The sequence below is a fragment of the Colletotrichum chrysophilum genome, assembly GCF_026319265.1.
Source record: "Colletotrichum chrysophilum strain AFK26 chromosome Unknown scaffold_107, whole genome shotgun sequence".
NCBI classification, from domain to species: domain Eukaryota; kingdom Fungi; phylum Ascomycota; class Sordariomycetes; order Glomerellales; family Glomerellaceae; genus Colletotrichum; species Colletotrichum chrysophilum.
In genome coordinates, this window is record NW_026517394.1 from 42996 (window position 1) to 66048 (window position 23053).

At 53.5% G+C, this 23053-nt stretch overlaps 8 protein-coding genes across 8 annotated transcripts; 6 read left to right on the forward strand and 2 right to left on the reverse strand.

Annotated features, from left to right (window-relative positions):
- Positions 1–273: 273 nt before the first annotated feature.
- Positions 274–1287, forward strand: COL26b_010226 (uncharacterized protein; the record flags this gene model as incomplete). The annotated part of the gene is made up of 1 exon (XM_053182933.1): positions 274–1287. One exon carries the CDS (start codon positions 274–276, stop codon positions 1285–1287), a length of 1014 nt encoding a protein of 337 aa, XP_053033102.1.
- A 1457-nt stretch (positions 1288–2744) lies between these two features.
- COL26b_010227 (uncharacterized protein) lies at positions 2745–3812 on the forward strand (the record flags this gene model as incomplete). The annotated part of the gene is made up of 1 exon (XM_053182934.1): positions 2745–3812. One exon carries the CDS (start codon positions 2745–2747, stop codon positions 3810–3812), a length of 1068 nt encoding a protein of 355 aa, XP_053033103.1.
- Positions 3813–3922: 110 nt separating this feature from the next.
- On the reverse strand, positions 3923–5009 carry COL26b_010228 (uncharacterized protein; the record flags this gene model as incomplete). The annotated part of the gene is made up of 2 exons (XM_053182935.1): positions 3923–4803; positions 4859–5009. The coding sequence occupies 2 exons, from the start codon at positions 5007–5009 to the stop codon at positions 3923–3925; spliced, it is 1032 nt and encodes a 343-aa protein (XP_053033104.1).
- Positions 5010–12145: 7136 nt separating this feature from the next.
- COL26b_010229 (uncharacterized protein) lies at positions 12146–13930 on the forward strand (the record flags this gene model as incomplete). The annotated part of the gene is made up of 4 exons (XM_053182936.1): positions 12146–12214; positions 12304–12811; positions 12863–13206; positions 13265–13930. 4 exons carry the CDS (start codon positions 12146–12148, stop codon positions 13928–13930), a joined length of 1587 nt encoding a protein of 528 aa, XP_053033105.1.
- Positions 13931–16888: 2958 nt separating this feature from the next.
- Positions 16889–17605, forward strand: COL26b_010230 (uncharacterized protein; the record flags this gene model as incomplete). Its single annotated transcript, XM_053182937.1, has 2 exons — positions 16889–16953; positions 17008–17605. The coding sequence occupies 2 exons, from the start codon at positions 16889–16891 to the stop codon at positions 17603–17605; spliced, it is 663 nt and encodes a 220-aa protein (XP_053033106.1).
- Positions 17606–17708: 103 nt separating this feature from the next.
- COL26b_010231 (uncharacterized protein) lies at positions 17709–18684 on the reverse strand (the record flags this gene model as incomplete). The annotated part of the gene is made up of 3 exons (XM_053182938.1): positions 17709–18185; positions 18236–18372; positions 18429–18684. 3 exons carry the CDS (start codon positions 18682–18684, stop codon positions 17709–17711), a joined length of 870 nt encoding a protein of 289 aa, XP_053033107.1.
- Positions 18685–19176: 492 nt separating this feature from the next.
- Positions 19177–20246, forward strand: COL26b_010232 (uncharacterized protein; the record flags this gene model as incomplete). Its single annotated transcript, XM_053182939.1, has 3 exons — positions 19177–19426; positions 19477–19789; positions 19838–20246. The coding sequence occupies 3 exons, from the start codon at positions 19177–19179 to the stop codon at positions 20244–20246; spliced, it is 972 nt and encodes a 323-aa protein (XP_053033108.1).
- A 1111-nt stretch (positions 20247–21357) lies between these two features.
- Positions 21358–22992, forward strand: COL26b_010233 (uncharacterized protein; the record flags this gene model as incomplete). The annotated part of the gene is made up of 5 exons (XM_053182940.1): positions 21358–21501; positions 21592–21666; positions 21719–22085; positions 22305–22783; positions 22858–22992. 5 exons carry the CDS (start codon positions 21358–21360, stop codon positions 22990–22992), a joined length of 1200 nt encoding a protein of 399 aa, XP_053033109.1.
- Positions 22993–23053: the final 61 nt, after the last annotated feature.

Genomic DNA, 23053 nt, shown 5'->3' on the forward strand with positions numbered 1-23053 from the left:
AAGCTTCTGTTTGACACGAGACGAACCCAAATCACCATTCCAATCGCAGCTCATTGACGCCTATTGAAAACCAGCCGTTGAAGATGTCTGCACGATCGTCTAGACCCCAACTATCGCTGGGTGAAAAGAGAGATCTGCTCTTGCGGCTTTTGTTCCGAGGTATGCTTTCTTGACAAGTTTACAACAAACTTGAACTGACAACCTGGGCCCGTAGCCCCATTCCAGCTGGTTTGGAACTTTTGCTATGGGCTACCGTTCGCAATCGCGAGAGGCATGTCCCTCCGCCTGTTCGCCTTCTGCGCATTCTACCGCTTCGTACTTGGGTCCATGAAAGCTCGGGAGATTCAGTTCTTGCAGCCGCCTACTCTCAAGACTTATGAGACTTGGATCGAGAAGAAGCGCCTGGTTAACCCACGGCTTGCTGAAAAGCTGAAGCGAGATGTTGAGATGCTTCCGGCGAATGACGGCTCAATCATGTGGCTCGGCAACCGCAAGAAAGCCAAGAAATTCGTGCTCTTCTTCCACGGGGGCGGCTACGTCGTGCCGCTACTGCCTGGCCACGTCGAGTGGTGCTGGGAGGCATACATTGCCGGCGGCCCAGGTGAGAAAACGGAAGTGGCGGTGGCTATCCTGCAGTACACTCTCGTACCCAAAGCGCGGTATCCCACACAGCTCCGTCAGGGTATCGCTGCTCTCAATCACCTGCTTCAATCTGGCGTCAGGCCAGACAATCTCATCATCGGTGGTGACTCGGCGGGAGGCAACTTGGCTCTCTTGGTCGCCCGCCACCTTTGTCTCCCTGCACAGCTGGATATCGCACCATTCAGCCTCAGTGGACGCCTCGCCGGCGTGTTTCTCGTTTCACCGTGGCTCACAAGCAAGACTACAACGCGTTCCTTTCAAGAGAACAATTTTGTGGATATGCTCACCACGACATGCATGCACGGTGCCACGGCGGAGCTGCTTCATCCCCGTTTCCCTGTCAAGAACAAGTCCGACGAGAGCGATCTGGCCTTGGCTATGCCCATGGATGGAGATCTCGGATGGGTCAATGACATCTCCAACGCGACGAAGAGTTTGTACATTACTGGAGGTCAGCAGGAGGCATTCAGGGATGATATTCAGTCGTTTTCGGAGTACGTCAGCTGCAGTCAGAACGATTTAGATCTACTTGTTGAGTTACCAGAGCATGAGGGGCATGATTTCATCTTACTAGAAGGAAACATTAGGCGCGTTGGGGATGCGACCAAGAGAATGAGAAATTGGGCTGCTGCGCAACTTAGTTAGGCTGATCGTCAAGATGGGGATGCACTGCACGATTCGAAGGCATTTTTTTGCTTTCAGCGAACAAGAAGTCAGACTGCATAGTGATAAAAGCACATGCCTATGCCATGGTCACTCATCTTTACTTAAGAGGCGAAGATGAATATGAGTAGGTCCAAGCTGGATGAAAAGGTCCCACCGTTCAGATATATTACTATCGTCTCAGCTATCCCCATCCTATTGACTCATCCATTGAAATCAGTGATCTTTCAAGTGAGTACCTAGTAGTTCACTTCTCTTCAACAGGCCACCCTTCTTTCTCCACTCCTGCGCTGGCACATAGTTGCTCTCCTTAAGAACTTTCCACGTTTCGGGATCCTTGTCCTTCTTCACGCGAATTGCTTCGTCTTCGAAAGTAGATTCGTAACATGAAATACCTTCACTCAACAACCACTTCAACACCTTTGCATTACGGTCTCGCAACAACAACAGTGCTAGTGTCTTGCGCATACTGCTGGTATAATTCGGTGATTTCTCACGCAGCTGCTCCAGAGCCCTTTCTAATGAATCAACCTCATGACGATCTGCAAACACAGCAAGGAATGCCGAAATGTCTACAAAATATGAGAGCCTTTTACTCATGTAGAAACTTGGCATTCGGATACATACCATCGACAGGTTCGAGCGAACGGTTGATCCAGCAGTTGATCTCATACGCCACAGGATCCATCTCATATAATTCTTCATGAACGTCTTCGTCTCCAGGATGCTACACCAGTCATCAAAAGCTGTTGAAACAGATGAGAGAAATACTCCTGTTCCGTGATTTTCCCGCTGCGTCTTTTTCGAGCTGCGGGAACGTAGCAGAGGGTCTTTGCTTCTGTCGCCATGCCGGGGTTCAAAGAGGTGGGCCGCCGGGTGGGGCCGTGTTTTTTGAAGGGATTCAAAGTGCAAATGAACGTTATTTACTTGGATGCCTAGGTATTTTCATCGGAAAAAAGACAGAGATCATCTGGAGCGTCTTTATACTACTCTCAACGACACATGATGTGAGATTTAAGTGAACATTCCCATATGAGGTGAGATTGATTGCGCCTCACGTCTGAAAGCCGCCTGTCAAACCAGCCTATCAAACCCTTGTCAGTTAGCTGGATGAGCCGCCGGTTGGTTGAGTGGTTGAGGGAAAAGATATCTGCATGTTCCCGCGCCACCCTCTGAAAATAGCCCACCATTCTCCAATGGTTTCGCCAAGCCAGGCCTGCTAGACCGTGGTCCAGAGCGGGGTGTACAACACACACAGCAAACGCGTCGCGTGAAGTTTAGACAGGCAGCAAACAGTGCATCTTTTCACGATCGCCGCCAAAACAGCGGTAGACGGTTTAACTCTCACTCCTTCAACTGTGTCACATTCATTTCTGCAGTGCAAGGCCTTCGCCTCATCCGCCTCAATCGTCGGTTTAAGTCAATTAGCCAACAACACCATGCCCCTCCCAACAAACCATCACCCTCTCAACTGCACGTACAATCGTGACGATGTGGTCGCGGGGCTCACGGAATATTACCGCATCCTCACCCTCTCGGCATACATCCCAGCCTCATACATCGACTTCCCTCCCGCAGGCGGCTGGACCGATGCCGACCTCGACGTCGGCGCTCTTCGCGCCTTGAGACGCTCCGAGACTGTCATCGACTTGCTGCGCCATCTCCCCTACCCGAGACCGATGCACGACGGACCGCGTCCGGGTCCTTGGAACGTCGCACCACACTCCAAAGCCGTGCGCTACCTCCGTCACATGGGTGACTTCAGCCAGTGGTCTGACCGCGGCGACGCGGGCCTTCTGGAGCTCGCTGCTCTGCCGATGAGCTCGACCCCAGCTGGGCCGATGGACCTGCCTCCGGACGTCGTCGCACTCACTCACGGCGAGCGCTGGGGATCGACTACCTCGGTTCCGTACTGGTGGATTGTGGACTGCAGTCGAGGAATCTTCTCCCCGTTCAGAGAGAAGATCTACGAGGTCGGCAAGGTCCCGCGTAACAAGCCGTGGCGGACCGTTCAGTCGTACTCTGTGGTTGATTACTTCGCCCAGCTAGTTCCAGAGCTGGGCCAGAACCTGATCCCGCTGCCGCCAACAGAGGAGCTGGACGCCGAGGTTCTCGGTCCGAAGGACAATCTTGCCGAGCCCCGGGAGATCTACCTCGCGCATGGGTGGCCGAGCCACGACTTCCGTCACGATGAGTGCATTGTCGCGCTGCAGGCCTATCGCCGTCGGGTCCAGGAGGAGGAGCGAAGGCGCATCGCGCAGGACGTTGGCGACGCAGAAGACGCTGACGATGCGGATGACGATGACTTCGAAATGGATGACAGCGACGACGAAGTGGAGCACGAGGAGGGAGCTTCCGGGCTGGAAGATGCCATGGCTGATGTGGAGGTGGACGACCTGAGCGCCGAGGCGGCTGCTTTGCGCGCCGACATGTCACCCGAGGAGCGGGAGAGATTCGACAGGCTTCAACAGGGCGAGTTGCCCTTTGAGTGGGTTGATGCTGAGTAGAACTGGGAGAGCAGGATGCCAAAAGGCGGAACCATTCAACACACGCATATCATAACGCAAGCGATTATCCATAGACTATTCAATGAGTTGCTCAATCTACTTAGACGACCTCAAATCTTTGTCTCCCTCCCAGTGCTAGCATCGTAGTCCCAATTTATGTTGCATTTTTGCTGGTGCTTGGTCAGAAGAGCCTTCGAGTTTTGTCGAAGAACTTCAGGATTGATTACCGCCCCTCGAGGGTTGGTATCAACGAAGTTGTCGTAGAGCTGAGTTTGCATCTCAACTACCGGCTGGGGGCAGTACGGAAAGTCGGATCCAAATAGAACATGCGATGGTTCTGCAGATTCAAGCAAGCCAAGTAGCTGGGCTGGACTAGTACTCAAGGCCGTATCGTAGTAGAAGCGAGCAAAGTCAGCTTCGGCCGTGTCGAAGTCTGTTGAAAGCATCTCTTCGACCGACGGTATCTTCAAAGAACCCATAACCCTGTTCGCAAGAAAGGGTAGAGTGCCTCCAGCATGGGACAAAATGACGTCGACGTCGGGACAAGCACGCAGTGTTCCAGTCAACACCAGGTCTACCGCCATGCGGGTGGTTGCCATGGGATAGTCAACGATGGGTTGTGGGAGGTTGTCCGCGATGAACTTGGGTGTCACATCGAGGGACGTTGGGTGCGTGAACACCAACGCCTTGTAGGCCTGAAGCTTCTGCCAGATCGGCTTGAAGGAAGGATGGCCGAGCAGTCTGTCACCGTAAGACGTGAAGACGGTAACGCCGAAACAGAGCTTCTGTTCCCCGAAAAGGAAGTCGAGCTCGGCGAGAGTGCCTTCAACATCTTGCCAATCCGGAAGCGCACCGAAGAACCCGAGTCTTTGCTCGGACTTTGGGTTCGTAGTAAGGTTGCCCAGATGCTGGTTCAGATCTCGAGCCAGCTTGCGGCCCGCGGCACCTGCGCCAGCGATGGAGGGTCCCGGCGCCGACACTGACAATATCGCTTTGGAAAAGATCTTAGTATGTGAATTCAAATAATTAAAGAGTGGCTTAACTACCGATGGATGTGCTGATTGAGTTCAGCGAGCTGAAGGTGGCTTCCAAGGACCAATCTGGCGAGGGGAAGCCTGATGGATCACCCCCGGCCGCTTCGACCGCAGCAACGTACGCCGGAGGAAGAGCGTGAATGTGAGTATCGATTCTGCCCATGATTGTGAGTAGTCAAACGTGATTTTTGTGTTCTCCAGCTGGCATTTCTATCTACATCTCATCATAATCGATGATATATGAGAGACCTCTGTTTCCCCACGACATCGGAGGACAGAGAGACGGGGCCGGCGTCGGTGTCTGCAAGCTCCGTGTTACCGCGACAGCTGATGTAAGGATGAAGTCATCACAGCTTCAAAGACCAACTTCGCGTTGTCGATCGGCTGAGCCAACCGTTTTCGTCGTAGCGGTCAAAGGCTACTCCGTGCCGAACTCCGATCAGAGAGATGATTTTGGTGTCAAAGATACACATACGGCTTCGGCCCCACTCAGATGCGGACTACCTCATCCAGGAGCTGATATTCGGTGCCACTCGTTGGAGAGGTGGAGAGGAACCATCAACAGGGCCAGGGCTCAACTGTCCATTGGCAGCGGACGAATATGTACGCCGGAAGTACCTCTCCTCGTTGCGTGCGACAGCTTCTCGAAGGGAAGTTGCCTTTGTCTCACGTAGAGGCATTTCAGACGCGATGAGCAACCGGGGCTTGGACATGTCAAGAAAGCATCGTGTCCATCCTTACACAACTTGGCATCCTTCTTCCAACGTTAAAAGACACGACCACTGGAGAAAATTGACCACTAAGCTACTTCTCCTAATTGGTCGCGAAAGAGATACGCACATTGCTCCTACTTGCTACTACCCCTCTTTGGGCCTGCTGATGTCATCATCTACTTGTTTTATTCACCCACCTCAGCCTGTTTCCTATTTTCGTTTCGCTTCTTCCTTTTTGACCCTTGCTTACTGCGAGGTCTTTAGTCCCCCTTCAACTCTTTGCATTGTTCGCCGCGCAAAGTCCCACATCGAATTGCAGCATCTGACCCGAAATACAATCAAAAAGTCTGTTAGCGGCGGGAGACGCGACAGCTGTACATACCCAGAGGCCATAAGTCCCACCAGCCGACGTTGTCCACGAATAGCTTGCCGATTTCCTAGTACCGGTCTAGGCAATCAGGACATGGGAGGAGAAACTAAAATGGAGGAGGAGAACGGCACGTACGTGGTGATTGCCACGAACGTTGACCCGACTTCCGCACATCGGGGGCGTTACATGATGCAACGAACGCGTAGTTCTCCCTGGGAGGAGGTGGAATGCAGGTTCGCAAAGGGAGGGAGAGAGACTCGGCTGAGGGATGGGGAGACTGAGTGTGGTTGGTGGAGTTGCGAAGATGGCGTGTGGGAGCCTCAGAATGAGGCAGCGATACACAACGTCACGGCATTCGAGGAAGAGGCAGCGCGTTTCTTCGAAGAAACTGCTCAGGCACGGAATGCACGTAATACCGGAGCGCACGTGAGTGGCTGGAGTCGAGACGAAGGACCGAATAACTTCCCAAGGGGCGTAACAGCATACGTAGGGGAGCAGGTCGCGTTGCTTGCGGCGCGAGCCATAACGCATCGTGACTTTTCACGCAGCCTCATGTACTACGCTAATAGGCTGCAACACAGGGAGAATGCTGCTGCAACTACAGCCGAGGAAAGGACTGTCCAAGCCACCAGACCAGATTTCTCTGCTCAACAAACACACCAATGCACAGACTGTTGTATGCGGGGCGATAAACTCCTGGATTTGGAGGATGATGAAGTTGTTGAGGATCACGGGCAGCCCTATGTGGCTCTCAGCTATGTGTGGAACCAATGGAAGCCTGAATTAATGGCTGCCGTCAGAAAAACAACCTTAAGGGAATGCAAACACCTCTGGATGGATCAGAGATGTATTGATCAATCCTGCGGAGAACACAAAGGCCAACAGGTTCCAACGATGAGAGACAAATACAGAATAGCCCAAAAAACACTTGCGGTAATTCCCGAAATTCAGATTCAAGTGCCTAGGGGTTTGCTGGAAACAGACGGCCCCTGGGACAAGGAGTACTTTAGGGAACCTTTGATGGAGTTGGAAGCACAGTTGATGTCCTGTGAGTGGATGGGCAGAGTGTGGACCTGGCAAGAGGCAATGGCATCCAGCTGCCTGGAGTTCTTGACGGGAACAGGGCAAGTGCTGTCCGCCAGCAGAGTGGCAACCCTATTGTCCTTTCAGGAAAACTCACCAGCAACCAGATATGCCATTATGGATCCGGTGCATGTGGCAACAGGCACAGTCTCCTTACCAGTGAGCATCACATCCGAAGGCATGTCTATGTACAACACAGGGTATTCTGCGTGTGACACTACAGAACATGCGAAATGGATGGGCACAGAGACGTGGAGTACAAAAGTAACAGTCGGGGCTGCCTTCAGGGCCACAGGCCACTGGGAGGCCACCTTGGAGAACGACTTATTGTACGGAGTACTGGGACTGATAGATCCTTCCCATGAGGTCAAAGTGGATTATACTATGAGTTTGGCTGACGCGTTGGCGGAACTGGCAGCCTCCGCGGGAGTGGACACAGACATACTGCTGCACCGGCGCTCGTCTAAGGAAGAAGGAAGATGCTGGATGCCGGAAACCATAGAATCGTCCAACTCCGTCGGCTCTTCATGGCACATGAAACCCGTCGCCAAAGGCCATCTGTCACCCAGAGGCTCGTTGATGTGCAAAGTCCCAGTCATGAAAGTCGCTGGAAGTAGAGGCAACACGGTATGGACTGACAAGGGTAAATTATTGAGCATGGAACGTGGAATGGCCAATACCAGGGTGGAGGCGGGAAGCTACATGCTCAATGTAGCCTACGACTGGACTACTGGTCTGCACAAGTGGATTTTATGCCGAGGAGAGCTCAGCCGTTTACACAAAAGAGATGCATGGGTCTTCTCCACGGATAGCCTCCTTGATGCTGAATGGCAGCACGTCGATATAGGATGGAGCTGAGTCGACTGCTCAAAACAGCTGCAGTAAGGAGAGGTCTAGGGTCATGTGTAGGCGTGGAGTCTGAGTTGCACACAGCCAATGGATCAGGGAGCAGGGTCATGGTCAATGTGGGAGGAAAGCCGTTGCCATGAGAGAGCTTTCTCAGGGCCAGATTGGATGCCCATACATGTATCCGTTTCGACCTCACGTACCGAAATTCGAGTTTTCACTGTCTTCAGGTTTTGAGTACAGAAAGCCATTGGGATGTTCATAGTGATGACTGTACAGGCCGACTTGTGTTGTCTGGACGCCTCTTGAAAGAAGTTCTCCATACAGGCTAGATTACTCTATCGTTTACAAAACCGAGCAGACACCCAGTAGGACAGATTCCAGAATAGCTCGACCATCTGTTAATCCCAACCTTTGTGCCGCCCGTGCGCCGCAATTCAACGGCGAGGGGGGAAGCCAATGACACACGTCAGTTGGTCCGTGGGGGGACCCGTCTGAGTTTCGGAACTCCCGTCTTAACCTTACTTTTTATTGAAGAAAACATCGATGGTTCTTGTAGGTCTCTGTGTAGGCGATCAAAAGCTTTAGATCCTGAGTTAACGGCGCACCTAATCGTTCCCCGGAGCTTGCAGACGGGGAGCTAAGCCGACGGATCACTCGGGGAGACGGGCCGATCGCTTGGCAGTTCCCCAGCCGGAAACAAACGAGAACGTCAGACATTTGCCCCGACTGCATGGCCGCAGACGTGGGCAAACCTTGCGAACATGCCACGCACATAAGGTCTTGCATCTCGGGTCTCGGGTCCGCTCGCGGTAATCGCGCTGCTCGTGTCTGCTAACCCCGGACGGCCAAGCCCGGTCTGATCGTAGAAAATCTGCCAGCTAAAAGTTCAACGGTCGCGCTAATGTCGGCAAAGGGACCTCGTGAGTGGCCGTTGGGACTCGGTCAGGCCGACTCCCCGACGGCAAAGGATTCCGGTTCAACGTTAAAGATCGACAACTTCGCGTCCCCGAAAACCTTTAGACTAGCGTCGCTCAGATCCAGCAGTGGCGTCTAGTAAAATGACATTCATGGGCCTGTCTGAGGCTAGTTCGTTAACCTAATATGGAATACAAGGCAACGTGGAACGCCTGTCATGTGAGAGGAACCTGATGCCCTGCAGTAGCTGCAACATCGCGACATGGTCCTGCCATGCATATTCACATAAATACAGCTAACGCCGTTTGTAGAATAGAGCTGTTGGTACAATATGCTACATTGAAAACTTGGCAAGTGCCCAATCCAAGACCCTTGCGCAGTCACTTATTCCTCCCTCCTCGTATTCCCAGCAATTTGATAGGATCTCCTTCTGTGCTAGGATGGTTCTCTTCCAATTCTGAGGATACACGACCCTTGTAGGCATGTTTAAAGAAGGGATGAATTGTGCCCGCTCTGCCGCGGTTAAAATCAAAGAACAAGTGACAAACCCCCTGAGCTGCAGCCACAGGCCATGGTGTGGAGTGGAAGACGTGGCTTGAATCCTGAATAAGCAATATTGGAGGCCCCTTGAAGCGATTTCAGCTACCCTGGTGACCATGTGCTCCGACACTGTGATGCCAATCGAAATTGTCGAAGCTAGCCTTACGAACGGCCGGCAAAGAAGCTCTCGCATTGTGAGATAGCGTCCGCGGAGCATTTGACACAGATCGTCCGCCAGTGGCGCAATCTCACCGTTGGGTATTTGAAATGAGATCGGCGGCGGCAAAGACTCGTACCAATCCGTCAACTGGGCATCGAATACCTCAAATACTTCAAGCATCCGATCTATACCATGCTCTGTGGGGTGTGGAGGAGAACGCCGCTGGGCTTGCACAATGCGATTCATCAGCTGTCTCGCGGCAATCTCCGCGAGATAGTAGTACCAGGATCTTTGCTCCATCATCAGTGCCTTGTTGTCTAGATTCATCACCCCCAGTGTTGGTGGAGCAGGAAAGTTGTAGGGATAATCTATGCCGGCAAGAATCGAGCCCGGCAGAGAAAGCTCAAAGGCAAGTTCTCTGTAAGCGGTTTAGCTGGCTGAGAACCTGATAGAGATACGTGGACTAAGAACTCACGATTCCGACTTATAGCATGTAAAGTACAGTATTTGCTCTAGTGAGAGAGACTGGGGGTAGTCCGGGGTCTCTGCCTTTCCGGGCAAGGTCAATCTGAGCACGCAGGTTAGCTTCGTGCGGCTCCATACCAAAGGGATCGTTATCTTACTTGCTGGTGAGCGAGGTGGTGTACCATGTGTTGCTCGCCATGCTGAAGCATTTCCATGCTTGTAAGGGATCCATGTTGTACATGTGCCATATGCTGAATCGGTCAGCCCTGTTTATTATATTTGTCAACCATACGGGAGGGGCCGCTTACCCTGCAAGACACAAGCACTGTACTGACTCCCACCCGGGCTGGCCCATGGAAAAGCCAAGACGTTTCTCCGCAACGGACCAGTACCGTGAGGCGAGATGACGGTTGGGCTCAACCGAGTAGCCACGTGGGGTCCCGCTCGGTGTCCTCTGTCCCGGCCGTTGGGATATAGCTCCCAGGGCGCATGTAAGCGCGACTAAGCACGTAGCAGCTGACCAGTCAGGCCCGTTCTCGGCAACTTGCTTCAACATCTGGCGAAGCATAGACACGTCGATGACGGGATTCATGGGATGAACGTTAGCCAGAAACAGGTCAACGAGTCTAGAAAGCTCGTAGAACTCCATCGCTGGTGGGGATCTCGGGGAGAACACCTCCCCACGTGGGGAGGCATGGCTGAAGGGGTCTATCGCGAAAGGCACCGGTTTGGGAAATATCGGCCACTCTAACACCGAGTCGAGGCCAGCGGTTTCCGAAAGCGAAGGGTGGCCCGCTTTCTTAGTTCCATCATGGCCGTTGCCGTCTTGGCCCGTGAATAGGTTGAGATTGTCCTGCCGTCCACTGGGCGCTGTTGGGCTGTCTGGGTAGTCGCTAGAGTCACGAGACAAGTCTCGACTCAGCTGAGGAATGGCACGAAAGTTCTCCTCGTTCCGTTGGATCAGGTTGGTTAGGTTCTCTATTGCCCCAAGTAGCCGTGGCCCAACGCCTTGGCATCTGGTAGCCAGCCGCGACCCATTAGTACCACACTGATATATGTCGTCTGCGCGATGCCAAATATGGCACAATGGCACTGGACAGAGTTTGTAGGCCATGCTAGTGTAGGGTCAACTTACAACGACATGGCCGGGGCCGAGTCCTCGATATAAGTGCATGTTGCGCCGACCCTCCTACAGTAGCCGCATATAGGGCGCTCGTTATCGCACTTTGTCTTGCGTCCGCGACAAGTCTGGCAGGCGGATGACGCGCGCGACCACGTTCTCTGCTTCGGGATCCTGGGATCAGCTTGCTCGGCGTGCGCCTGATCGACGCCAGGACGAGGGACGGGAGGAGAGCCGCCGCCGGACATATGTCCCATGTCGGGGAGACCCCGACCGGCATCCATTCTCATCCTCTTCGGCGGTGGGTCCATTGCGACGGTAGATGGCCGGTTGGAACCTCGTCTTTCGGAAGCATCTCGTGTCGGGGAGAGGAGCGACGGAAGTTGAGGGGGATGGGGATCTCGAGTTTAATTATCATGCAGCACTGATCCCCCGACTCCCCCGCAGAACCGTTTCAGAACCGGCTGCGCAGAGGCCTCGGGGAGCTTTTTGGGTTCGAGAATCTCTACCGTGACTCGCTAGTGTCGATGTCATAGAGTCTGACCGCACGCGAAAGTCTGCTCGGGGACCGTCCCCGGGGAGCATTCCGGAAAACGTGTATGCTCGGGGTGGCTACCCGTCGGTGAAGGTCACCTGACTCTGATGCTTCACCATCTCTCACCGAGGATCCAGAATTCGTGCGGCGTTAACAGATGAGCTAAGTCCTAGCCTCTTTGGAGTTCATCCCAGCCCACTTGTCATCCGACTCCCGAGTTCCGTCAAAGAACCCGTATTCCCGGGACCGCGGGCTAGCCACTCAATCAAGCTAGCCAACGCGCCAAGTTGGGGAAGAATCCACCTCCCGTGGGGAAAATTGCAGATGGTTTGGGGGACGGCTGGGGTAGACAAGGGCGGTGGATGTAGCGGACACTGTTCCGTTCCCCAGTCATAATCACGACTTGACTGATTCTGCATATATCTCGCGTCTTCCTTCTCCAACCTCTGATGAGCCTCGGAGTGGTCCTTGGCTCGGCGACTTCACTGATCCAAAGTCGATTGCAACGGAGTTCCATTACAATCCCAGTGTAGCCCGACCACATTCAAGATGGGCTTCCTCAAGTCAAAGACTACAAAGAAGACGGCCGAACAGGCCGTCGGCTCTGACCTGACAGCAGTACGTTCTTACTCGCTGTTGCCCCCATCACCCGAAACTCCACCAGATGACATGCCTCAACTCTCTGCCATGACGAACTCTAACATCAGCTCAAGGTCCTGCCCGAAAACCCTGCACCATGGTACCGTACCAAGCACTTGCTTCTGCTCAACCTGACTCTTTTGGTTCCGATGTTTTCGTCTGCCTCGGTGGGCTTCGACGGTGCCATGATGAATGGGCTGCAGACGATTGAGCAATGGCGCGGCTACTTTGGTCATCCAAGCGCACCGATCCTCGGCACGATGAACGCTGTGTACCCCATCGGCAAGATCATGGGTCTGGTTCCTGTAACATGGCTGGCAGACAAATATGGTAGAAAGACACCGATGTGGATTGGGTTTTTCCTCCTGCTCCTCGGCGCCGCACTGCAGGGAGCCAGTGTTAGCTTGCCCATGTTCATCGTCTCTCGTTGGCTCCTCGGTGCCGCGACTGCGTTCATCGCGCAGCCCGCGCCCATTCTCGTCACTGAGCTCGCCTATCCGACTCAGCGAGGAAAGATCAGTGCGCTCTACAACACATTCTTCTTCTTTGGGGCGATTCTCGCCGCATGGTCCACCTGTAGGCCTTTCAACCCCTGAACCACATCCTTCTTTGGTTAACCTTGTGCAGATGGAACCTTCCGCTTGCCCTCGACATGGAGTTGGAGAATCCCATCAATCTTGCAGGGTGCCCTTCCCGCAATCCAATGTGTATTCTTCTACTTCGTTCCCGAGTCACCAAGATGGCTGGTTGCCAATGGCAAGACCGATGTTGCCCGCGAAGTAATCACCCGCTACCACGCCGGCGGCGACTCATCCGCGCTTCTTGTCGACTACGAAATCAAGGAGATTGAGGAGAACCTCCGTATCGAGATGGAGGCATCCAAGGAGTCTTCCTACCTCGACCTTCTCAAGACTGGGCCGAACCGTCGGCGAACTCTGATTGCAGTTATCGTTGGTATTGGTGCTCAATGGGTATGTCTTTAATCTCTTCCGAATCCATTTATGGGGATTGGTAGCTAACTCGGAACAGTCTGGCAGTGGCGTCATCTCCTACTACCTTACCCTCGTGCTCAACACTGTCGGAATTACCGCTACCAAGGACCAAGCGCTCATCAACGGCCTCCTCCAGGTCTTCAACTGGATCGCTGCCGTGTTTGCGGGTGCGATGATGGTGGACCGCATTGGCCGTCGGAAGCTCTTCCTGATTTCAACCGCCGGCATGCTGGTCTGCTATGTCATCTGGACCATCCTCACCAGTGTGTTCGCGAGGACTAAGGACGAGAAAGCTGGCTACACGGTGGTAGCATTTATTTTCATCTACTACTTCTTCTACGACATCGCCTGGTCGCCGTTGCTCATGGCCTACCCCGTCGAGATCATGCCGTACACGCTTCGCGGAAGGGGGTTGACGATTTCCCTGGGATCTACCTTTATCGGTCTCATTATCGGACAGTTCCTCAACCCCATCGGTATGGCAAATCTGGGCTGGATGTATTACATCGTCTTCTGTTGTATCTTGGCAATTCTGCTGGTCTTGATCTGGTTCCTCTTCCCCGAGACGAAGGGTAGGACTTTGGAGCAGATTGCCGAGGTATTCGACGGCAAGAACCATTCGCTCGGTATCAGTGGCGTTGGAGAGGAGAAGTTGAAGGACGATTTTGTGGAGGTTGAAAACGTTGCGGATAGAAAGGTCTAGAGTTGCGGTTGCTGCATGCACACGGCATAGCCAAAGAGCGATTCCCAATGCTCCTCCAGCCTTAATTGACAAAGTTCCTGTTCGCAAAACGGAGTTGAAGTCCTGATCAATACTTGTGGAGTTGACCTGCCTTATGATAGCGGCTTGAAAGACTGCAAAAATTGCGCCCCTTGAGTATTGAGCTGTAGGCTGTGTCCCCGTGCCGATGCCAAGGGCCAGGAGAATTCGGACAGCAGTATATAATTAAAGGCACATTCCACTCGTTGAAAACTTTGGCCGGCATACCGAATATGACATCTTTTACTGGATCCTGCCTTTGCGGCGGCATTATTGTATCGATTTCGGCAACCCCTGTAACTACATTCACATGTTCCTGTGACCACTGCTGCAAAGGCGCAGGAGGCACACACCAAGTGGTAAGTCCAATGAAGACTACAGCAATACAGTCCCGAAAGCAAGCTGACGCGATGTAGATTGCCAAATTCCCTCATAAATCCGTAGCCATTACATGCGGTTCAGACCTCGTCTCCCACTTCACACTCCACAACACTTCGAGCGGCTCACCCAAAGAAAAGGCGTTCTGTCGCGTCAGCGGGACCCCACTCTGGACGGCCCCCGCATCGGCCCAGGGGCAGTTTCTCCTCATCCGGACGAGTCTCCTGGATGGTGGGTATGTATCCGTAATGCACAGGTTCGGATAGGCGAACTCAAGCACGGCGCTGACCAGTCTCGGAACAAGATCCAACCTGACGCCGGAGGCTGAAATATTTGTGAAGTCACGCCCCGCTTGGCAACACGCGGTGGACGGAGCTGTTCAATGGGAGGGCATGAGAAGATAAGCTAGTGTGGTTTCCGTAGTCAGTGGATAACCCCGGACATGACTCGGACAACATCCGGAAGACTAGACTGAACGAATCAGACAGCGTTCCGTTTTCCGTGCTCCGCCAAAAGCGTCTTGGGACCCACTGCTCTCTTCAAGAGTCTCCCAAGCTTCTTCAGGTCGCGTCGGAACTCGGCGGCGCTCCCAGAAATTGTCCTTCTTCTCCATCCAAACATTCCTGTCCGACCCCGAACTTTGCTTATTCTCCCCGCAATCTCCTATCTTGCTTTGACGAGTGGTGTCCGAGGTCCATGATTAGACTTGGCCTCCAGCGTCGACCTGCTTCCGAGCCGCTCACCACGTCATTCCGTGAGGACTCCTCGTCTCTCGGGAGGGGGGCTCTGCGCGTTGAGATACCGATCCTCACGTGCGTGCGCCCGCTATCGTTCCAAGCATGGCCAGCGGCGGGATGGAGAAAACAATGGAGCCCAAGCCGAAGCGGATCAAAATCGATGTGGCATGCGAGGCATGTCGGAGGAGGAAAGTGAAGTGCGATGGGGCGCGCCCAGGTGAGTTCTCGGTGAGTGGTCTCGTCCGGCCAGTCTGATGTGCTCTGATGCTTGGCTGGTGGGGTTCGGCACGGAAGCAGAAGTCCACTGCGGCGGCTTCTAGAACGTTTCGTCTCTTCCGAAGCTGAAGTCATCTGATTATGCGTATGCTAACGCTGCGATACAGCATGCGGAAATTGCTGGAAGAGGACGGACCTGAGAAATGGCTGTACCTACAGCTCAGAAACCCCAGAGAAGTCGCTTCCTGCTAGGGAAAGGACTTCAGATGTCAGCCCGGGCAACCCTCAGATGACGTTGCCCAGCATTCTCCATACCCCAGAAGCAACCTTTGCGCAACCTCCTCTGCCTCCCGGTCCCCGGCCCAATGCCACGCCAAAGTCGACGACATCGTCCGGTCCAGACCTGACAAGGCGAGGCCGGATGGATCGCCATCCCATCACCCCGTCCGATGCAAGTCCCTCGGTCGTGGATTCGATGACAACTGTGCGGGAGGATGGCACAGTGACTGGCGAGTACTTCGGTAGCAGCAGTGCAGGCTCCTTCACCAACCAGATCAAGGCAGCGATAGATGCCAGATTGGGATCGACAACGGAGACTAGAGGACCAAGGGGCTCTATCTTCAAGTCATCACTCCCTTTGAATGCAGGAGGCCCAGGGGGGCAAGCTGACTACGTGCTTCCAGCGCGAAAGCAGGCAGACCACTTAATGGATCTATACTGGTACTATGTTGATCCTCTGTATCCCTTTCTGGACCGCCAACGGTTTGACCATTCGTATCGCGCTCTCTTCGCTGGTACGTCACTTGATGCGGATGAACGAGTATTCGTGAGCATACTTAACATCATATTCGCTCTTTCTACTCAGCTGATTGAGTCTATGCCGCCTGAGCAAAGGGACTCATCAAGCCAAGGGTACTTCACACGTGCTCAGGACCTCCTGCAGCTTATTCTTTGGGATACAGGGTCTGTTGAACTCATTCAGTGTTTACTTATCATGAGCCAATATCTCCAAAGCACAAATAATCCTCACCAGACTTGGATGATCGTTGGGTCTTGTGTAAGGATTGCACAGGGCCTAGGGCTTCACCTGCCGGAGACAGCATTGGAACTTTCCAGCGAGCCTGAGAGAGACCTGGTCCGGCGGATATGGCATGGCTGCATCCTCATGGATCGGTGAGTTTACAATCTCGCTCGTTGTGAATTCATGTAGCTTACATCATCGCCCAGGATGATTGCCATTACCCACGGTCGACCAGCAATGATCTCAGATCATCTGGCATCGACTGTAGTTCTACCTTCAATACCAGACGGAGATGCCCAAGGCGGAAACACCGTTGAATTGCATCGTCTCAGGTATCAGGGCTTCTTCGTGAAATCGTTAGAATTGTACGAGGTCATCAACCAAGCGGTTCTTGCATTCTACACCGCTTCACCTAGACTGAAGTCTCCCACATCACCTAGCCACTTAGGTCAACATTCCCAAGAGCGGCATGAACTTGATCTTGGTGTTGCTTTGCAGCTGGACCAGCGCCTTACGAAATGGGAAAAGAACACGCCATCGTTCCTGGCCATGGCTGAGCCGGAGACCCAATTAGATGAGGTCTTTCGCAGACAGGCCGTCATTCTTCGGATACGGTAAGTCTTCAGGTTCCACTTGGGAGTGAGGGCTCATCTCTGACACATGACCAGACTTCTTCATGCTCGAATGTTACTCCTGAGACCAATGCTCACACGCTTCTGTTTGTCTCAATGCCCCGATTCAACACAAGTTCACGACGACCTCTCGTCTCGCGTCATGCAGCAGTGCGCCATGGTCTGCGTCGAGGCAGCGCAAAGCCTCATCTCCGTCATTGTCCAATTCCAACGGCACGACGGCACGCTCGGTCTCCTTCCCGCCTGGTGGTATCGGGTGTTCTACATTTACACCGCCGCCACAGTTCTCATTGCAGCTAGACTGCGCCCAACAGTCTTCTCTTCACTCGACATTTCCAAATCCTGGAACCAGGCCATGGCTCTTCTACACGATCACGAAAGTCTCGGACCTTCGCCCAAGAGATGTGCTGCAGCACTCCAAATTCTATCGACCAAGATGTTCCAGGAGCAACCACAACCACAGACGCTTCCCAACTCCGAAGCGAACCCAGCAGTACCAGCTGTGCCCAGCGAACAAGAGACTTTCGACATGCCCTTCACGTACATGGCACAAGACGCAGCATTTGACATGGATGCAATATCATTCGATGTCAACGACTTTTCCTGGCTAAACAGTATGCCAGGAAGCCTGTAAAAGATACTGTCGGGCGTCCCTATGTATATAACAACATTCATTCATCGCAGAGATACCCGTCCAATGTTTTCAACTGTCCAGACTTAAGTCGACTGCTGAGGTTTTACTCAAACACCATCTTGTTCTTCACACCACCCAACTTGCTTATCCTGACCTCAACGACGTCGCCATCGTTCAGATACTTGGGCGGCTTCATACCCATAGCAACTCCCGACGGCGTTCCCGTGAGGATCACGGTTCCGGCCGTCAACGTTGTGCCCTGGCTGCAGAAGCTGACAATCTCCTCGACGCCGAAGAGCAGGTCGCCTGTGCTCTCATGTTGTCTCTCTTCACCGTTGACAAATGTCTGCAGAAGAAGGTCGCTTGCGTTGCCAACAACCGCCGGAGAGACGAGCATCGGGCTCAGCGGGGCGAACTTGTCGAAACCCTTGCTGAAGCACCACTGGGGTACACCGCCGGCCTTGGCGGGGTCTCTTTGCCATGCCCTTGCTGAAACGTCATTTGAGGTGAGGTAGCCAGCGACGTACTCGAGAGCCTTCTCTTTGGGGACGTTCTTGGCGTCCTTTCCGATCACAAAGGCCTTGTATCATCATCAGCTTAAGTTCTGATGAGCGAGGGAAAACTTCTTACCAACTCGCCTTCGTAGTCCACCGTACCGTCCTGAGCGACCTTTGGAATTGGGACATCCTCATTCCATGCGGCGACAGAGGTCGCCGGCTTGATGAACACGGACGGGTATGGTGGCGGTGTTCGGCCGCCTTCCTTAACTGTAGACAGTCAGCATTTTACTCTGATCATTGTTCTGATAAGGGATGTGACCTACTGTGCTTGACATAGTTCAGACCAATGCACCGAACAATTGGAACATCCTTCGGTGCTAGGAGGGGTCGCAGGGCCTTGACGTGCACGCGTTCGCCCTTGGTCAGGGTTGAGACGGGACTTGCGCCATCGAAGACCACGGCCCACAAGTCATTCTTGTCCAGTCGCTCCGTCAGTTCCGTCTCATTCTGGATCTCTGGCTCGCCAAAATGCTCGACATCGTTGTCATCAACGAAGCGGACAAGACGGTTCCAAGACATGATGGGCAGATGTGTGGCAGAAAATAGGTGTTTATTTCTATTTTAGCAACAAAGATGCCGTTTCGCCGCAGTTCTTGGACAAATCTCTCTTTAAAGCGCGTTTCTGAGATGATGCTAATGTTCCCCTCAATGGTCCCTTACTGGGGCATCTGTAAGTTGAGCCAATCATGGTTGGTTCCGGTGGTGGTGGTCGGGGAATTGTGCGACGCGTCGGAACTCGGAATGAGGCCAGCTGCATGCACCGGACCCGTCCCGGGTGGCGCCGTTCCGCACCTTTACTGCGGGCAAGGGGGTCAGCAATCCGGGGATAATGGGGAAACGCTCCTTGATAACCTCCTTCAATGGTCCCTCCAGCGTCCAACTTCATCTCTTGAACTGCGCCTTTCCGACCAAGCCGATTCAACTTCATTCTCACCATCTGTAACGTCTAAACGGCTTTCTCTTCGTCACGAACACAGCCAACCTTGAAGCTTACTTACCACAACCGCCAATATGGATTCCCCTCACGAAGACGACCAGTCTGCCAAGGCCATGACTGACTACCTGCAGCAGCTCCCAGCCCAACACCTTGAGCCACTATGGTCCCAGATGAACGTGATGGTGCCACCAACGCCACAGCCGGTCGCACGGCCACACATCTGGAAGTACGCCGACAACCTCCCTCTCTTGCACAAGGCCGCCGAGATGGTCGGCGAGAAGCAGGCTGAGAGGAGAGTGCTGATGCTGGTCAATCCTACCATGCGTATGTTTGATATCACCCACAACGTGACCGTTGAGGCTTATACATCGTAGAATCACCTTACACCACTGACACCATCTACGGTGGTCTTCAAATCGTCAATCCTGGAGAAACCGCACCAGCCCACCGACACATTGCATTCGCCCTCAGATTCATCATTGATGGAGAGGGCTTCACTGCCGTCGAGGGAAAGAAGATGCCTCTTAGGAGAGGTGATGTCGTCGTCACGCCCGTCTGGCATTGGCACGACCACGGCAACGAGAGTGATGCCCCCGTCATCTGGCTGGACGCTCTCAACCTTCCACTATTCAGATTCACTCCTGTTCACTTCGCGGAACAGTATCACGAGAGCCGTTACCCTAGCGTGTAAGGACGTTCCCACAAGCTTTATGAATATGTACTAATATCCAATAGTTTGACTGAAGACTGCGAATGGAGGCATCCATGGGACAAGGTCGAGGTCGAGCTCAAGGCCCAAGAGGGTCCTCACGCCGTCTACCACTACACCAGCAACGGAAAGCCACTATCCCCCATTCTCGGCGCCCAGGCTGAGCGCATCGATGGCCACCACACCACGAAAGAGGTGCGCGAGCAGGCCTCGTTTCTGTACCACTGCTACGAGGGCCAGGGACAGACCATTGTAGAGCCGCCATCAGGTCCCCGGGTCATCTTCAAGTGGTCCTCGAGGGACACGTTCGTCGTGCCTGCGTGGTCCAAGATTCAACACATCAACGACCTTTCTACAACGGCGTACCTGGTTGCTGTGAGTGACAGGCCGCTGTTGAGCAGTATTGGCCTGATCAAGCCGGAAGCTTCGGAGTAATGTGAAGGAGCGAAAGCTCTGTTGAGATCGGACGGGGTCATACGAAATACATGAGTTAGTCGAGTTCATCAAGCGAATGTTCAACCTAGATTGTTCAATACCAAGGAAGTCACTTTATTCACTGATCAATTGTGCGTGTGACATTACGAGAATAGAAACCGACGCTTTATCCTCTTGTTCAAGAATCAAGATTGGATGGCTTAGCTACCCGTCAAAGGCAAAAGCCTCTTTTTTTGGCATGAATACACCGTAAAAACGTACACAGGGACTCCGGAGCTGAAAAATAATCCCCGACTATCCGAGATTCAATTGTGTAATGTCGGACTGTTCGCTCTTTATGTCCGACGACACAAACACAAATACAGAGAGATCATGTCCTCCTGAGCCCACTCTAAGTTTTGAGGTGCACATTCCGTCTGATCAATTGCTATTCATCGAAGAACTCCTGTTTCAGCTGATATTCGCTCCTGTAGTGCAAGAGAGCTACATATTCAAGCACGCACTCACTGTACCGGATCCCTTACTGTCAATCCAGCTGGATCATCTCACAACTATAACGAAGGTTTCTAAAGTCCCACCTACTCATTCAAAATCTTGCCATCATGGAGAACTGGATGTCAATGCTCCAATCCGATTCATCCGGTAGAACGCATGTACATCTTCGTACGGCCAATGCTCCATCTCAAATTCCCACGTGAGATAGAGTTTCCTTCCGCACACAAGGGCGAATCACTTGTATCCATCGGGAATGGAGGTTCGGATATTCTTCCAATCACGTTGATACATGTTCCTTGGTCGTACAAGCCACTTGTTTCAAGGGAACCTTGCTTACCGTCGATACCCTGCAACTCGTTCATCTTCGTGCGTACGAAGCATGGGCCATGCCCGTTGGGTATTGCTCTTCTGGCGCATCTTGGGATGAGTTTCCCGCTCTACCGCTAGTAGAGCGTGAGTTTCGTTCCTAGCCAGTGAGCATCTGGTAGTCCCTATTCCACAAAATTCTTCCCGTCCGTGGTCTCCGCATCTACGTGACGTTAACCGCGATGCTACGTTCGTCACCCGGCCGTACTCGTTCGATGGCGATTAGGGAAATATCGACGCCCTAGACCTCATGGCGGACAGGAGCGCGCAAGTCATCGCCGTGGCCATTCTGTTCTTGGTTTTGACGTGGCTTGCGGTCGGCCTGCGGATCTACTGCCGAACGTTCCTGATTCGGTGCATTGGTAACGATGACAAGGTGATGGGGATTGTCCTGGTATGTGTTGATCGCATAGCTGGCAAGACGTATTGAAGCTAACAGATCCACTTATAATAGGTGCTGTTCACGGTCTATCTAGGTTTACAGATTTACGGCGGCACGCGTGGGATAGGTCTTCTCGATGTCGACTTGACCCCCCAGAAGAAGCTCGAATCCCTCAAAGTCAGTTCCCATACTGCTCAATTGGAAACGTACTGACATCGAGGTCAATTAGTTGTGGTGGATACTGGAACTGCTCAACGTCTGCTCAACCTGCCTGCTCAAAATCTCCGTCGGCTATTTTCTCCTCCGCGTCGCAATAGAACGCCCTCACATCCTGACGATATGGCTCCTGATGGCCGGAACGGTAGTCTTCGGGACGACGTATCTCCTCATGGTCGCATTCCAGTGCCGGCCCGTCCCTACATACTGGGAGCAAGGGCCCAGAACACCAGATAAGTGCTGGCCGCGGCAGGTCATCCTCATCATGACCATCGCAGCGACGGTGATCAACACGAGCGCGGACTTCATCTTCGGCACGCTCCCGTGGTTCATCGTCCGATCCATGAACCTGCCGCTGGGGACCAAGATTGTGGTCGTCGGTATACTTGGTCTGGCCGCAATGTAAGGCAGAACTTCTCCCTAAAGCAGGTACTCTACGCAAGGGTCAAGGCTGATGTTGGTGGTTGTGTAGCGGTAGCACGGCTACGGTTGTACGGGCGTTTTACATACCGACTTTACTCAATGGTCAAAACTTCTTGTGTACGGCAATATCTCCGTTACACCACGGCAACACGTCAGACTAACCTAGGCATGCGTAGATGAGACCACCACCTTCGCAATCTGGAGCACCGTCGAGCCAGGCGTCGGGATCATCGCCGCCTCCATCGCCACCCTGCGCCCCCTCTACAAACTCGTCGCGACCAAGATCCGCCGCACCAACTCCAGCGGCTTCCGGCGCGACCAATGGCGCCAGCGCCAACAAGCCCGGCGCAACGAGACCATCCGCCAGGTCCGCGCGGCACACAACCTCGACCCCGAGAATCCACCACCAACTGACGCGGACCTCACATCCCCCCACGGCATCTTCGAGGTCAACCCGCCGCCGCTGCCACCACTAAGCAAGAACACCAACTCGACGCTGAAATCCAGGACGACGACGACGGATGGAGGGGACCGCCATAGTCACAGCACGCGGCATACGTTGACCCTGATGGAATTTCCCTCGGCATTACGGCTAAGCGACGACTTCCGCCGGACTATGCAGCGGCCTCCCGAGGAGTGGCTTGCGATTTTACGGGTTTGTGTTCCAGACTCTTTTGTCACCGATTCCATTTTGTTGGTCCAAAGAAACTGACGCATTTTTCAAAACAGGCCGAGGAAGGGGAGGCTGACCCAAAAGCGGTCGAGGAAGAGGAGGGCGACGAGCAAGAAGACAGCGATGCGGAGGAAACCGAGACCCCGCCAACCGTTTTATCGCCACCCCCGCCGGTGCGGAAAGCAAGCTAGCAGCACAGCAGAGAATCTCGAATCTGTCGAAAGCAAGGCCTTCAATCCGGGCTAGGAAGGG